The sequence below is a fragment of the Podarcis muralis genome, chromosome 15 (assembly GCF_964188315.1).
Source record: "Podarcis muralis chromosome 15, rPodMur119.hap1.1, whole genome shotgun sequence".
In the NCBI taxonomy this organism is placed as follows: Eukaryota; Metazoa; Chordata; class Lepidosauria; order Squamata; family Lacertidae; genus Podarcis; species Podarcis muralis.
Window position 1 is genome coordinate 36,257,124 of NC_135669.1, and position 15,548 is coordinate 36,272,671.

Consider the following 15,548-nt stretch of genomic DNA (forward strand, 5'->3'; position numbering starts at 1 on the left):
GAGAAACCACCCAGTCCTCTTACTTTGTAAGTTGCACTGTCTGCTTCAGGGTTTTCTGCCTGCACAACAATGTAGGCATGGAGGAAATTCGAGGCAATCATGTCTGGAACAAAGGGAGTGTTTTCTTCTTGAAATATAATTGCCACAATGTCGTTGCCAATGTGTCGCTTTCTCTGAAGCTGAAAAGATTTACAAAAGTGTAAGGGTCTACATGAGGGTCCTTAGGAGTGGATGGAAACATTTTCAAATGGTGTATCTAGGTCTAGCCCCCCTTTGCAACTCTGTGGAACACTTGTTTTCCTTTCTCAGATTTCTCCTGTAGAAAACAAGTTTGCTTCGGTCTTCCACGAGACTTGTGCAAAGTTGGCCCATCAGGCCATTGGTACCCTGGTGGAAAGCAATTCTCACCTTTTCTCGAACCCCTGGGGCACTTAATGAAGGCCAAGTCTCTCTCACAGACACACAGAGAGAGACAAGTTCTGCCATGGGGCTTTTAGCACCACTTGATGTTATACCCAAAGATACAAGGCCCTGTTACCTGCTGCGTGTCTCCCTCAGTGAAAGGGAGTTTGGTAGAGACGTGAAACATAATCTCTCTGTCCCGGAACACCGTGTACACGGACTCTGTGCCTGTCTGGCCGTGAGTGACATCGAGACCACCGCGAAAGCTGGAAAGAAGTAAGAATAAAACAGACCTTTGACACCAAGTACAATAATACTGATTTCACCAATGAGGGGTGGCAGGGGCAGGGTGTGTGTGTGTGTGTGTGTGTGTGTGTGCAATCTTGCATGTCCAGGTCATTGACAGCTAAAAATGAAGAAATATCTGAGATCCATGAATGGATCTCCTGCTGTTTGGGGGAAGCGGAGGCTGGATCCAAATTTGATCCAAGAAAAAGCAGAGTGGGGGCTGGCAACTCTGTCCCTCCCCAATGCCATATCCACAGTCCAATCCCTCCTCCCAAAAAAACCACAACTACTACTATTAGCCAATAAATGGAAAAGCATAGAGTTAGAGGTCAGGATTCATGGATTTCCCTATTTCTTATCTGTTTCCCCATTTTTTTAACCCATGTGAGTTTAGGAGTCTTGGTTGACCACAAACTTGACATGAGCCAACAGTGTGACACGGCAGCTAAAAAAGCCAATGCAATTCTGGGCTGCATCAATAGGAGTATAGCATCTAGATCAAGGGAAGTAATAGTGCCACTGTATTCTGCTCTGGTCAGACCTCACCTGGAGTGCTGTGTCCAGTTCTGGGCACCACAGTTCAAGAAGGACACTGACAAACTGGAACGTGTCCAGAGGAGGGCAACCAAAATGGTCAAAGGCCTGGAAACGATGCCTTATGAGGAACGGCTAAGGGAGCTGGGCATGTTTAGCCTGGAGAAGAGGAGGTTAAGGGGTGCCATGTTCAAATATATAAAAGGATGTCATATAGAGGAGGGAGAAAGGTTGTTTTCTGCTGCTCCAGAGAAGCGGACACAGAGCAATGGATCCAAACTACAAGAAAGAAGATTCCACCTAAACATTAGGAAGAACTTCCTGACAGTAAGAGCTGTTCGACAGTGGAATTTGCTGCCAAGGAGTGTGGTGGAGTCTCCGTCTTTGGAGGTCTTTAAGCAGAGGCTTGACAACCATATGTCAGGAGTGCTCCGATGGCGTTTCCTGCTTGGCAGGGGGTTGGACTCGATGGCCCTTGTGGTCTATTCCAACTCTATGATTCTATTCTATGATTCTACTCAGAAATAAACCCCACTGTGTGTTCAGTTGGGCTGATTCCCAAGTAGGTGTGTTTAGGGCGGCAGACAGAAATTGAAGGATGTTAAGGTGGGGTTAAGCCAAATCACCAATTAATTTAAGTGAAGCTTTCCCCTCTAAATTGTCACATTGCCATTGGGTTGACGGTACAGTTACTTCCATCTTGAATCTGTCAGTGAATGAACAGACATGTGTGCGTGTGTAGATGAATCTAGAGCTGAAACATTTTAAAATTAAAATTCAACAATATGTTTCACATAAAATTTGACTGGGCTGGAACAAGGTGCTCCATTGTGTGAGTGTTCATATATGTTGAAAAATAAATTAAAAATCCCCCGTATGGCTGCAAAATCTTGTGGAGCAGCAGAGCCCTTGGTTCATGAGTTAGCTTCTCCAAGGAAACAATATTCAGAATCTTTTTATACCACACATATTATGTAAAATCCAAGGCATCCTTGCAGCCCTGAGCTACAGTTATATAGGCTGTGGCCGAGAGGAATCTAACCAAAGGTCTGAACAACAGGAGAGCAGGCATAACTTGGGGTCTTTAACTACCTGGTTACCAGTTATTTATGCAATTCCCCTCAGCGCTCAATCCCAGAAAACAGAAATACTCATATACATGCAAGCAACTGTTTCTTTCTCCTACCCCTTGAAGTCCTGGAGTGTTATGGTATCTCCCAGCAAGCTCAAGAAATTCTTGAAGGCAGGGCTCTCTTCGTTGTTGCCGAACAGCTCTTCTTCCTGCGTCTGTAGAGTCAAATGGACCCAGAAAGAAACATGGTGGGAAGGTTCTTTTGTTTTTCAAGCGGGGACTGTAAGGCTAGGCCAAATTCCTCCCTCCTACACAGTTTCCAAAAATATGTTCCCTCTATAATAATAAGGGTGGATTCCCACTGCTTTCTAAAGGGCGGTGGTGAGAAATTTCTCCGACGTTTTCTTTTCTTTTTTGAAATTTATTTATTTATTAACGTTCTTATGTTAAATCGGTAGACATTATCATATTACATCACAGAGCTTATTATAATATAATTTTTGGCATGTATACAAAGTTTATATACCTAAAGGGAAAAAAAACTATTCCAAAATCATATATGTACCAACACTTTGGACTTCCTGTCTATCCTGTTGTATATTCCTTTTTTACAAATGAATGTACTCTTATCATTGTATATTTCTTTACATTTTATCTAATACATTCCTATATCAATATGTACCCTTGGTCTTATTTCTCAACTCAGTCTCTCTCCAATGTCAATCAAAAGCTAGCATAGATAGCGAACCTTTACTGTATTTTTGAACATCGACGTTTTCAGGAGGGACTGTCAACACTATTTCCTCCCAGACACTGGAAATTATTGGATGCAACAAAGAACCATAGAATTGTAGAGCTGGGAGAAGAGGCGCCATCTTGCAAGTATGACTGGGAGGGGTGACATCATGCATGGGACGTTGTGTGTGATGGCACATGTGGGCGATGTCAGGACATAGGGAAGAGCCAGGGTGGAGTCAAATGTGGCAGCAGCAAGGCTTTAATAGCCGGTGGCTCCTCCTCCTCCTCCTCCTGTCTGACTGCTTGAGGCTCTTTGACCCTCCTTCCCCTCTACGCCAGGAGGAGGAGGGAAAGGAGCTGGCCATTGAAGCCGCACCGTGATTGGCTGCGTGCTCAGTCTCCTCTGCCCCTTATTCTTAGGGAAGCTTTTAATGTTTGATGCATTACTGTATTTTAATATTTTGTTGGAAGCCGCCCAGAGTGTCTGGGGAAGCCCAGCCAGATGGGCAGGGTATAATTTTTATTATTATTGTTATTATTATTTTTATTATTATTATTATTATTATTGACATGGGGTGGGCAGGTCCTTCCCAAAAAATATTGGGCCCCCCGAAAGGGTTTGGCCCACTGGTTAGAAGAAACTCCATGCAGGATTTCAAACTCTGTTTAAAAACTCAAACTCCAGTGAAGGAGAGTCTTTCCACCTTCCATTCCACTGTTGAACAGCTCTTGCTATCAGAAAGTTCTTCCTAATGTTTAGTTGGAATTTCCTTTCTTATAATTTGAATCGTTCACGTCCTACCCTCTGGAGCAGCAGAAAACAAGCTTACGCCATCTTCAGATATTTGAAGACGGCTATCCTATCCTCTCTCAGTCTTCTCTTCTCCAGGCTAAACATACCCAGCTCCCTCAGTCAGTCCCCATAAGGCTTGGTTTCCTGGACCCTTGATCATCTTGGTTGCCCTCTCTCAGTACCTAGAAATGCAGCACGTTCCTGGAATCTAGAGCAGGTGTGGCACAGCAGATAAAGGAAAGTGCTATCTAATAGGAAGCTTCTTGGTTTAAATCTTATCACTGCTATAGACACGCCCGCCTCTCTTTCTCAGCCTCCAGTCTGCAAGACGGGGATATTCGTAGCGAAGTACCTTCCAGGGTTCTTATTTGTTCATTTATATTCTGCCCTTCTCCCAGTGCCCTGCCCTGAAGGCAGCTCACAGCACAAACTAAAACAGATGGAACTATTACACAGCTTAGCTGTGTGGAACTCAGTTGGTTAAGAGCGTGGCAATAACAATACCAAGGTTGCAGGTTTGATCCCCATATGGGACAGCTGCATATTCCTGCATTGCAAGGAGTTGCACTAGATCAGTATTTCCCAGACTTGCATCTCTAGATCTTTTTGGACTACAGTTCCTCAGTCCTATATACCTGAAGGAACATCTCCATCCCCATCATTCAGCCCAGACACTGAGGTCCAGCACCGAGGGCCTTCTGGCGGTTCCCTCGCTGTGAAAGGTGAGGTTACAGGGAACCAGGCAGAGGGCACCTGCCCTGTGAAACGCCCTCCCAGCAGATGTCAAGGCAATAAACAACTATTTTACTTTTAAAAGACAACTGAAGGCGGCCCTGTTTAGGGAAGTTTTTAAAGTCTGACGCTGTATTGTTTTTAGTATTCAGTTGGAAGCTGCCCAGAGTGGCTGGGGAAACCCAGCCAGATGGGCGGGGTATAAATAAATTATTATTATTATCCCTGACTAGCTAGGGATGATGGGAATTGTAGTCCAAAAGCAGCTGGAGACCCAAGTTTGGAAAATACGGGTCCCTTTCAACTCTACAATTCCATAATTCTATGAAAACACACACAATAAACATGATTTTTTAAAAAATAATAATCAAATAAATATCCCTATTAGAAACAGCTCTGAAAACACTTAAAAGCAACCCCCTGTAAGCATAGGAAACATTTAATTCTACATGCCTTATTTTAAAGCCACAACTACATGCCTTATTTTAAAGCCAGAAATTTACCAGCTGGGAACTTACAGCTCTGAACATTCTAAAATGGCATCTTATGAATGCAAATGTCACCATCATTCCTTTAACCAGAATAAAATGACTGCTGGCACAACAACATTGTCACTCACCTGCCTAAGCTTCTGGTAAATCACCCCAAATTTGAACGTGTTGTTGACCTCATGCTCATCATAGGAGACAATCATCTGAGATGCCTGAAATAGGAGACAGGTCATTATTTAATTATGTATATATGAAAACCAATAAATATATGACATTCTGTTCCCAAACAGAACCATCAGAAGTACTTGAGGGAGCGTCGATTTCATAGTAGCTTACGAGATAGGTAGATATAAATGGCACAGCTCGGTGCATGCTTTGCTTGCAGAATGTCCCGGGTTTGATTTCCGATATCTGCTATGAAAACAGGGCTTTGAAGCCTGCAGTGCTACAGAAGTTAAGAGCGTGATTTCTTTTCCGGAGCACGATTTCTGTTCTCATCCTGAAGCAAAGTTCTTAACCCGAGGTACTATTTCTCGGTTAGTGGAGTCTGTAACCTGAAGTGTATGTAACCTGAAGCGTATGTAACCCGAGGTACCACTGTATCTGAAGGAACGTCTCCACCCCCATCGTTCTACCCGGACACTGAGGTCCAGCACCGAGGGCCTTCTGGTGGTTCCCTCACTGCGAGAAGTGAGGTTACAGGGAACCAGACAGAGGGCCTTCTCGATAGTGGCGCCCACCCTGTGGAACGCCCTCCCATCAGATGTCAAGGAAATAAGCAGCTATCCTATTTTTAAAAGACATCTGAAGGCAGCCCTATTTAGGGAAGTTTTTAATATTTAATGCTGTATTGTTTTTAACACTCAATTGGGAGCTGCCCAGAGTGGCTGGGGAAACAGCCAGATGGGTGGGGTATAAATAAATTATTACTATTATTATTATTATTATTATTATTATTATTATTCCTTGGGAGAGATCAGAAGCCATGGGAACAGCCAGAAACTATTTTTGATTTGTTTGAAGGGGCCAGCTGTACCTGCCCCATGCCAAAGGCTTGCTTTGACTCTCATGTCCTTCTGAAAATATCCAACAGCCTCTTTGAAGCACCTGCACAGAGTCAAAATACGCCTTTGCATTTCAGCTTTGTTCCCTCCCCCATCCGAAGGACCCCTTGGGCTCCCTTCTGAGCAACAATCTCCAACCTGCTGAGAGTTTATTTGGTTCAAATTCTCCCCCTCTTGTTTTGAAATTGAGGTCAGAAAACAAGCTGGAAAATGAAATGCAACCCTACTTGTGTATAATTGCAAAGCTTATTCGAGGACCCAGGGGATGCAAACTCATGACAATTCTGAAGTGCACATTGCAAATTGTTGAAACATAATAAAGAGGTGTTATATAAAAAAGAATCCGATGTTGTTTTTGAGCAGGCAAGAACATGCTATCAGAATTAAGAAAACTACTCTGTCTTCCACTCTGTTTTGATAACCCCACTAACAACTCCATCGCTAAATTAAAATTTGTTGATGTGCAGTGTTGTGTGGGCGGAAGAATAACGTCATGGGATAGAATCGTACGGTGGTATTCAACCAATGTGTCCCACCAGAAGAAGAATTTCGCTTGTGCAATAAGACCATGCCCTCCCCAGATCTGTTCCAGAGAGTTGGCAAAACCCCTAGACCAGGTTAATTGGGGGGGGGGCAGAGGGCGGAAATATTCTGTTCCACAAGCTGAAATCCCAGCCCCCAACTAACATTCCAATTAAGGAGAAGTCCACCACTTTCCATGAGAGGTTTTTAAGCAAAGACTGGAAAGGACACCAGACTGAATGAGACAAAAACTCTGTCTCTGAAGTGTGCAAGAAAGGAATGGCAGCAAGAGACTGGCCGCATAGCTGTATGTCCTCCACCACTGGCACTCTGAGGTAGAGTGCCTCTGAACATGGAGGTTTTACTCCTAACAATCATGGTTAAGAGCAGGGGTGGGGAACCTCCCCTCAGCTGGCCAAACATGGCACACCAAAGGGGTCCAATTTGGCCCACAAGAACATCTTCCTCAAACCACCCACCCATTTCTGATGTCAGGGTGAAATTCTGGTTGTGCACATCTGTTCCCAGAAGGAAGGAAGGACACACAGCCAAAGCAGCAGGATTAAAGAGATGAGTGTGTGTGGAGGGAGTAAATTCTGGTCATTCTGGCTGCACACACCTGTTTTCAGCAGGGAACAAAGATGCGCTCCCAAAGCAGCAGAATTTAAACTCCACTCATCAGTTGTTGAGTAGGGGTTAAATCCTGCTCAGTTTGTCAGGATTCCATGCAAGCCTCTTCCTAGGTCAGGAAAGGGTGTGCGTAGAGACCTCTGTAAAAATGAAAGTGGGGACTTCATTTTAGCAACACCTTCTAAGGTGCTTTGAAGTCTCAACTTTGGGACTTCAAAGCACCTTGCACTTGACACCATTGTAATGGCAGACAATTGACAGGATGGCAGCCTCTCTCACCTGTCAGATTTGGTCTTCAAAGCCAATCTTGATCAGAATCTGTTCCATGGAGCCAAAAAGATCTCCACCCCCACCCCCACTCATGGTTAAAAACAAGAGAGCCCTGGAGGATCACTCTAGTCCAGTCTAGTTTCTCACAATTTGCTCTCTTGAAATGGCCAAAGTGCTCCCTTAGCAGACAACTTCCCTGCCTATTAAAGGTAAAGGTAAAGGTACCCCTGCTCGTATGGGCCAGTCGTGTCCGACTCTAGGGTTGTGCGCCCATCTCACTTAAGAGGCTGGGAGCCGGCATCGTCCACAGACACTTCCGGGTCACGTGGCCAGTGTAACATCGCTGCTCTGGCGAGCCAGCACCAGCGCAGCACACGGAACGCCGTTTACCTTCCCGCTATAAAGCGATACTTATTTATCTACTTGCACTTTAAGGGTGCTTTCGAACTGCTAGGTGGGCAGGAGCTGGGACCGAAAGACGGGAGCTCACCCCGCCACGGGGATTCGAACCGCCGACCATACGATCGACAAGTCCTAGGCACTGTGGTTTTACCCACAGCGCCACCCGCGTCCCGCGATCCTTGCCTATTAATGGGGAGCAAATGTGAACCCCACTGAGACACGTTCTTGGACTCCAACTCCCATCAGCCCCAGCCAGCAAGGATGCTGGGAGTTGTAGTCTAGCAACAATCTGAAGGATCGTGGAAACCTATGATCAGGAAGACCGCACATTTCTGAACTCCCATTTTCACACACACACAAGCACTGAGCACACCAGTTCTGAAACAGGCCCTCTCGAGTCCTTGCTTGGCACGTCCTTCATCTCACCTTGGGGTAGAGCACAGGGTTAAACTTCAGTCCGGTCACATCATCGCAGAAAGCCTGCCCAGATACGGAAGAGAAGTGATTGTCAGCAAAGGCCACCAATGAGTAAATGTTTCTTTCAGATAGTTGAAGGCAACTTGAAAGAGGCATTGGGTTTTGTTTTGAAGGGGAGGAAGAGTGCATTGGCTAGGGGTCTCCAACATGGTGCCCTTTCTGGCGAGAAGTGAGGTTACAGGGAACCAGGCAGAAGGCCCTCTTGGTAGATATGCCCTCCCTGTGAAATGCCCTCCCATCAGGGGTCAAAGCGAGAAACATGTCAAAGAGGCAAATAATTATACGACTTCCCAGTTGAATCCTGATAAGACAGAAGTACTTTTTTGGGGGGACAGGAGGCGGGCAGGTGTGGGGGACTCCCTGGTCCTGAATGGGGTAACTGTGCCCCTGAAGGACCAGGTGCGCAGCCTGGGAGTCATTTTGGACTCACAGCTGTCCATGGAGGTGCAGGTCAGTTCTGTGTCCAGGGCGGCTGTTTATCAGCTCCATCTGGTATGCAGGCTGAGACCCTACCTGCCCACAGATTGTCTCACCATAGTGGTGCATGTTCTAGTTATCTCTCACTTACACGACTGCAATGCGCTCTATGTGGGGCTACCTTTGAAGGTGACCAGGAAACTGAAATTAATCCAGAATGCAGCAGCTAGACTGGTGACTGGGAGCGGCCGTCGAGACCACATAACACCGGTCTTGAAAGACCTACATTGGCTCCCAGTACGTTTCCGGGCACAATTCAAAGTCTTGGTGCTGACCTTTAAAGCCCTAAACGGCCTTGGCCCAGTATAACTGAAGGAACGTCTCCACCCCCATCCTTCAGCCCGGACACTGAGATCCAGCGCTGAGGGCCTTCTGGCGGTTCCCTCATTGTGAGAAGTGAGGTTACAGGGAACCAGACAGAGGGCTTCTTCGGTAATGGCGCCCGCCTTGTGGAACGCCCTCCCATCAGATGTCAAGGAAATAAGCAGCTATCCTATTTTTAAAAGACATCTGAAGGCAACCCTGTTTGGGGAAGTTTTTAATATTTAATGCTGTATTGTTTTTAACACTTGATTGGGAGCCGCCCAGAGTGGCTGGGGAAACTCAACCAGATGGGTGGGGTATAAATTATAAATTATAAAATATTGTTATTATTATTGACGTCTGAAGATAGCACTATATTGGGAATTTGATGTTTTGTTTTGTTTTGTTTTGTTTTGTTCTGTTTTTTGTTTTGTTTTGTTTTCTGTAGGAAGCTACCCAGAGTGTCTGGGGCAAGCCAGTCAGATGGGCAGTAATAATCACCACCATCCTCAATATCATTTCAAAGCAACCCACCTTTGCAATCTGTGGGATGCTTGGTAGTTTGCTAAGTCCAGCTAAGGGGATTCTTTCATGCAGCGTTTTTGCTTTGGACCTATGGAAAGCAAAGAGAGAGGGAGAAAGGGCATAAGTCGGAAATAAGCTGTGATGGTGTACAGATACCTCTGGGCTTAAAACAGTAAAACACACACAATATCTGCAAAATTCACAATGCAAAGCTATACCAGATGTCTGGAAATGAAACCTCACTGAACATTTGGGCAGGGGGAGGGGACTGTTGGCAGTGAACGTTACAGTTGTTTAGTCTCCTGATCTTTTTAAAAATTCATGGGTTTGCCTAGGAAATAAGAGGATAAGTCAAATAGGAGTTTGTTTTCCTTGGTTTTGAGAAGGAACGGTGCTAAATATGATTGATACTTTCCAATATCCTTGCAGGGATTTTTATTTTATTTTATTTTACATCTGGTTTCCTAGGGGCTGGCTGCAGATCAAGCAAAATGACGTTCATTACCAAAGTAATCTTGAAAGAACAGACTCAAAATTCAAAGTGTGTGGCGGCAGCGGGGGAGGGAGATCTATAGCAGCATGGGTTCTTAGCCTGGCTTTCTGGGTTATCACCATTTCCTTCCTCTCACACAGCAAAGGTTCCCGACTCAAGAGGAGATTGACCACGCAATCTTGGTGCTGGGGGAAACCGAGGATCTTTAGGAGCCAATTCCTCGGGTCTGTGGGGGCTTCGGCCCCCACACTAAAATATTTGAGGGAGCTAAAATGATCCTCTTCTTCCTCAGTCCATCAGTCCACAAACAGCAACTAGAGGATATGCTCCTTTAGAGCAGTGTTTCCCAACCTTGGGCCTCCAGCTGTTTTTGAACTACAATTCCCATCATCCCTGACCAGTGGTCTTGCTAGCTAGGGATGATGGGAGTTGTAGTCCAAAAACAGCTGGAGGCCCAAGGTTGGGAAACACTGCTTTAGAGAACTCAAATGAGTGAGCAGCCCTTTGCAATATTAGCAGTTGGCGATTAGGACTGGAGGAGCCTGCACCACCAATGAGAAAGGACCTTATCAGTTGCACTTCATCAAGAATACAAAAATCTGTAATTGTGCCCCCTTTCTGTTCCTTGACATGAGATTCCTGGGTTGCATTTAGGGTTGCCTCTTCTAGTATAGAAAAGGCAGTGGGGGTGGGGGCAAACATGGCCACAAAAATGAATAAAAATGTAAAAAGAGGCACGTTGGATCAAGCTGGGACCCTACAGAGCCCAGCCTCCAGCCAGAATATTCACAGGCCAGGATGTAGGGGTGGGGATTTGATTCATTTTCAGTTTAAAGGAAAACCTTTCTGTTTTGAACTTTCTGAAACAAGGTGTGAACCAAAATGCGAATTTTGCAGCGGAGTTCTCCAAACAAAATAGGGTGCACAAAAACGCACACACAGATATTAATGTGCGCATAACAATGTACATATTAGTGAAGATAACATACTAAAAGGCATTATATTAGGGAAAATTGCTTTGTGTATAGTTGAAGAAATTCTCACTGATGAATTTTCATGAGGATTTTTTTTATATACATAAAATGCAAGCGGATGTGAAAATGTGGAGGACTGAATTTAAGACTGGAAGCATAAAAAATAAAACACCCAAGAGAGTGAAATGGGTAGATTTGCCCATTCTTAGCTTACAAGTTTCCATTCTGAGGTTGCAGAACCAGAATTGTACAAATACTTGGGCAATAGGCAGTTCCACAACACACAAAGCTTTGCTCATTTTCCGCAGGGAAATCTGCCCTGGAACTAAGACTATAGAAGGTATGGGAAGAACAAGTAGGACCTGCAGCAAAATGACGGTGCAGAGCGATGCTCTTCAGTGTTCCAGCCAGCCTCTTATACATTACATCCCCTCCAACCCCCCAAAAATGTTGGCTCCCCGTCAGCAATCCTAAGCCACTGAGCATGCTCACTGCTCACTGGGCTGTTTGGGGAGGAAGGATATGCCCTTAATTTATCCCCTAACATTAGTATTGGTACGCGGGTGGCGCTGTGGGTAAAACCTCAGTGCCTAGGACTTGCCGATCGTATAGTCGGTGGTTCGAATCCCCGCGGCGGGATGAGCTCCCGTCTTTCGGTCCCAGCTCCTGCCCAACTAGCAGTTCAAAAGCACCCCTAAGTAGATAAATAGGTACCGCTTTATAGCGGGAAGGTAAACGGCGTTTCCGTGTGCTGCGCTGGTGCCGGCTCGCCAGAGCAGCTTCGTCACGCTGGCCACGTGACCCGGAAGTGTCTGCGGACAGCGCTGGCTCCCCGCCTCTTAAGTGAGATGAGCGCACAACCCTAGAGTCAGACACGACTGGCCCGTACAGGCAGGGGTACCTTTACCTTTACCTTTAACATTAGTATTAGTATGCAGGATGATATAGAACAATGGGATCATTCAGACTTCCATTTGCTCCACTGCTTTCTTTGGAAAAAACGCACTCTTAGATTGGAGCAAACATCAGCTGGGTTTTCCATGGAATTCATGTTTTCTCCGATTCAGCACTAAAGGTAAAGGTAAAGGAACCCTGGACAGTTAAGTCCAGTCAAAGGCGACTATGGGGTTGTGGTGCTTGTCTCACTTTCAGGCCGAGGGAGCCAGCGTTTGTCCAAAGACAGCTTTCCGGGTCATGTGGCCAGTAGGACTAAACCACTTCTGTTGCAATGGAACACTGTGATGGAAGCCAAAGCACACAGAGACATTGTTTACCCTCTCACCACAGCGGTACCTATTTATCTAATTGCAATGGTGTGCTTTCGAACTGCTAGGTTGGCAGGAGCTGGGACTGGGGAACGGGAGCTCACCCCATCGTGGGGATTCGAACCGCCAACCTTCTGATCAGCAAGCCCAAGAGGCTCAGTGGTCTAGACCACAACGCCACTAAAGACATGGGACAAGTAGAAGTGTGTAAGAGCCCGATGTTGAATTAACGAAAGGAACAGGGATGTATGTTTGCCATTAGCATATGAGATGTAGCAGAAATGACTCGAGGAGTTCATGAAACAAAATTTTGGAAATTGGTTTGCTTGAGACACTGACCCCTTTTCCGCTTACTGTACCTGAGTATAATTCTTAGGTATTCAATTCCGTCTGCCTCTTCGCATTTAATAGAAAGGATCAAATTTCCCAGGCTGCTAGCTGTGCAGTAAAAATTTAAATGATCCTAAAAATAGAAGGGAAGTGTTAACAGTGTGAGGAAGAAGCCCAGGGGAAAGCAAGGGTTTTGATCTCGCCCCGACTGTTCCCTCAGAGTTGGGTCTTGACGCCTAGAAGGAATCACGGCTGACTCATTGCTATCTTAAGAACATCTCACAAACTTGCCATCCTCTGGGAAACCAAAAAGCAATTATTTACACTTCACTCATAGGTCTCAATATTTGATCCACACCACTTGCCACTATAAGCTACAGGAGCTATATCAACAACTCTGAGGGCAGTGTAATAGATGACCAGCACTCATGCAAAATTGTGATGGGGGAAAATCAACACTCAGAACATACCTCCATTTCCCCTCTCCCTGTATTGCACTTCCAAAGAGGTCACAATGGGTGGGAAACCTCAGGCCTGCCAAGCCCTCTCTAACTGGCCCTCTGGACATCTCTCACTGGTCCGGCTTCACACCCACAATGTGTTTGCCTGGCTGGAATGGGTCCTTGAGCTCCAAAATTGCCTTTTCCTTGCATGGATGGAGAACAGAGGTGTGTCTGTGAGCGCGTGCAGTGCCTAGCCTACCATACACTACCCTACTGTGCAATTGGACAATGAGTGAAAAATCTGCATTCTTTGCTCCACCCACTTTCCCACTGGCCCCAACCCACCTCTGGCAGCAGGTGAAGATTGCACTGAAGGCGATATAGCCCCACCCCACCCCACCCCACTCGAATGCATGGACCCTCCTTCAAATGCCCTCATCCTCCTCCATCACATGCATTTTGCTGGCTATGCATGGCCATCACGAGCCAAAGTGTGGTCATTGTTAATTAATTAACAGCTAACAATTAAACTTCAATCCATTTTTATTACCAAACTTATTCATGATCAATACTCATCAGTAGTGATTTCTCTCTTTCTTTAAAAACCTCTGGCGGCCCAAGGGGTCTTAAGTCCATGCTCACAATTCCCCACTGACCTTTCCCAAGAAGTGTTTCCTGTATGCTCTGGCTTCTCCTTTGCACTCCAGCTTGTAGCCATAAGCACTGGGGCTCAGCTGCTCCTCGTCCTCTTCGCAGATGCTGCTCTCCGATGAGGTGGGTGTGCTGACGTTCTCGGGGTCTTCGATCCAGTAGCCCCCAAACTGCGGCAGGATGATGACAGGATAGGGGCCGCCTTTTTCTACAATCTGGGGAAAGATTAAGCAGGCTTCAGAGGCAGAGCTGACCAACTTCAAGCCACGATGATTGACAACTTTGGAGGATTAGAGAAGAGGATTAGACAAATTCATGGAGGATAATGCTCTCAACAGCTACTAGCCATGATGGCTATGTTCTGCCTCCACTGCAGAGGCATGTTGGCATTCATCTGTCTTGAGAGTCAGTGGAGGGAAGGGCAAACCACTGGAGAATCACAGCACCTGCTGTTGCTGCAGAGACCAGTAACTTGTAATGGCTGCCTCCCATGTTGTTTTTGCTGCATTAACAGCAACAACGGTGATCTCTCTGGGGAGCAAGCCTGGGCAGAGTGCATGGAGGTCCTGGGCTGCCCAGATGACAAGGACACCCGCCTCCTGCCGTCCAGCTCAGCCTCGCTGGTCCTGGGCTGCCCAGATGACAAGGGGACACACACACACCCTGCCCAGCTCAGCCGTGCTGATGTGATCCAAAGGAAAGCAGAGCAATACGTTTGGCACCAGCTTGGTGGCCAGAGTTGCTGGAAGGAGGCATGCAAGGTGCCATCCAGCCAACTTAGAAAGTCCACTCTGGGTTTGTGTAGGGTTTGTTCCTTATCCTTTCCTTCTCCCTGCAAGATATCCTGCAAGGCAACAGAGGTTTAGGAGCAGTTTTCCTTCTCTTAGATTGGATACCCAGTATGTTTCCGAGCACAATTCAAAGTGTTGGTGCTGACCTTTAAAACCCTAAATAGCCTTGGCCCTGTGTACCTGAAGGAGCATCTCCACCTCCATCGTTCAGCCTGGACACTGAGGTCCAGCTCCGAGGGCCTTCTGGAGGTTCCCTCCCTGCTAGAAGTGAGGTTACAGGGAACCAGGCAGAGGGCCTTCTCAGTAGTGGCGCCCGCCCTGTGGAATGCCCTCCAATCAGATGTCAACAAAATAAACAACTACCTGGCTTTTAGAAAACATCTGAAGGCAGTCCTGTTTAGGGAAGCTGTTAATGTTTGATATTTTATCGTGTTTTAAATTTTATCATGTTTTTAATATTCTATTGGGAGCCGCCCAGAGTGGCTGGGGAAACCCAGCCAGGTGGGCAGGATATAAATAATAAATTATTATTATAATATTATTATTTTTATACCATCCCAGGTTGACAAACCCCACCTGCCCCTGATGTACCTCGGCAGCACATGCAGAAACCACCTTTGTGGTCACTGGACCTAACGTTGGTCTCATCCACTCAATCTGCCTGTCTTTGCATGCAGGGGAAGTCCCTAACTCAGTGAGTTGCAGGGGTGTGTGGATTGCTGACTCTTTGTAGAGCAATTGCACTAGCATTGGCCCACACTGAATTTCCCTGATGAAGCATGGTCAGCCAAGGCAATGCTTGTGAACACCCACCCCATAGAATCACAGAACTAGCCCAAACCCCTGCAATTCAGGAATCACAGCTGATTGGCCTTTTATAG

General features: G+C 46.1%; 1 protein-coding gene across 11 annotated transcripts in view; it reads right to left on the reverse strand.

Annotated features, from left to right (window-relative positions):
- The window catches only part of RAP1GAP2 (RAP1 GTPase activating protein 2), a 192,570-nt gene that overhangs the window by 23,117 nt on the left and 153,905 nt on the right, over nt 1–15,548 (reverse strand). For all 11 annotated transcript variants that reach the window (XM_028707778.2, XM_028707783.2, XM_028707780.2 and 8 more), the window contains 8 exons: nt 13,882–14,091; nt 12,812–12,915; nt 9,730–9,808; nt 8,365–8,418; nt 5,179–5,262; nt 2,411–2,511; nt 539–668; nt 24–179 (listed from right to left, as the gene is read on the reverse strand). In XM_028707778.2, the coding sequence (XP_028563611.2) occupies nt 24–179; nt 539–668; nt 2,411–2,511; nt 5,179–5,262; nt 8,365–8,418; nt 9,730–9,808; nt 12,812–12,915; nt 13,882–14,091 (918 nt within the window). The remainder of the gene's footprint in view (nt 1–23; nt 180–538; nt 669–2,410; nt 2,512–5,178; nt 5,263–8,364; nt 8,419–9,729; nt 9,809–12,811; nt 12,916–13,881; nt 14,092–15,548) is intronic.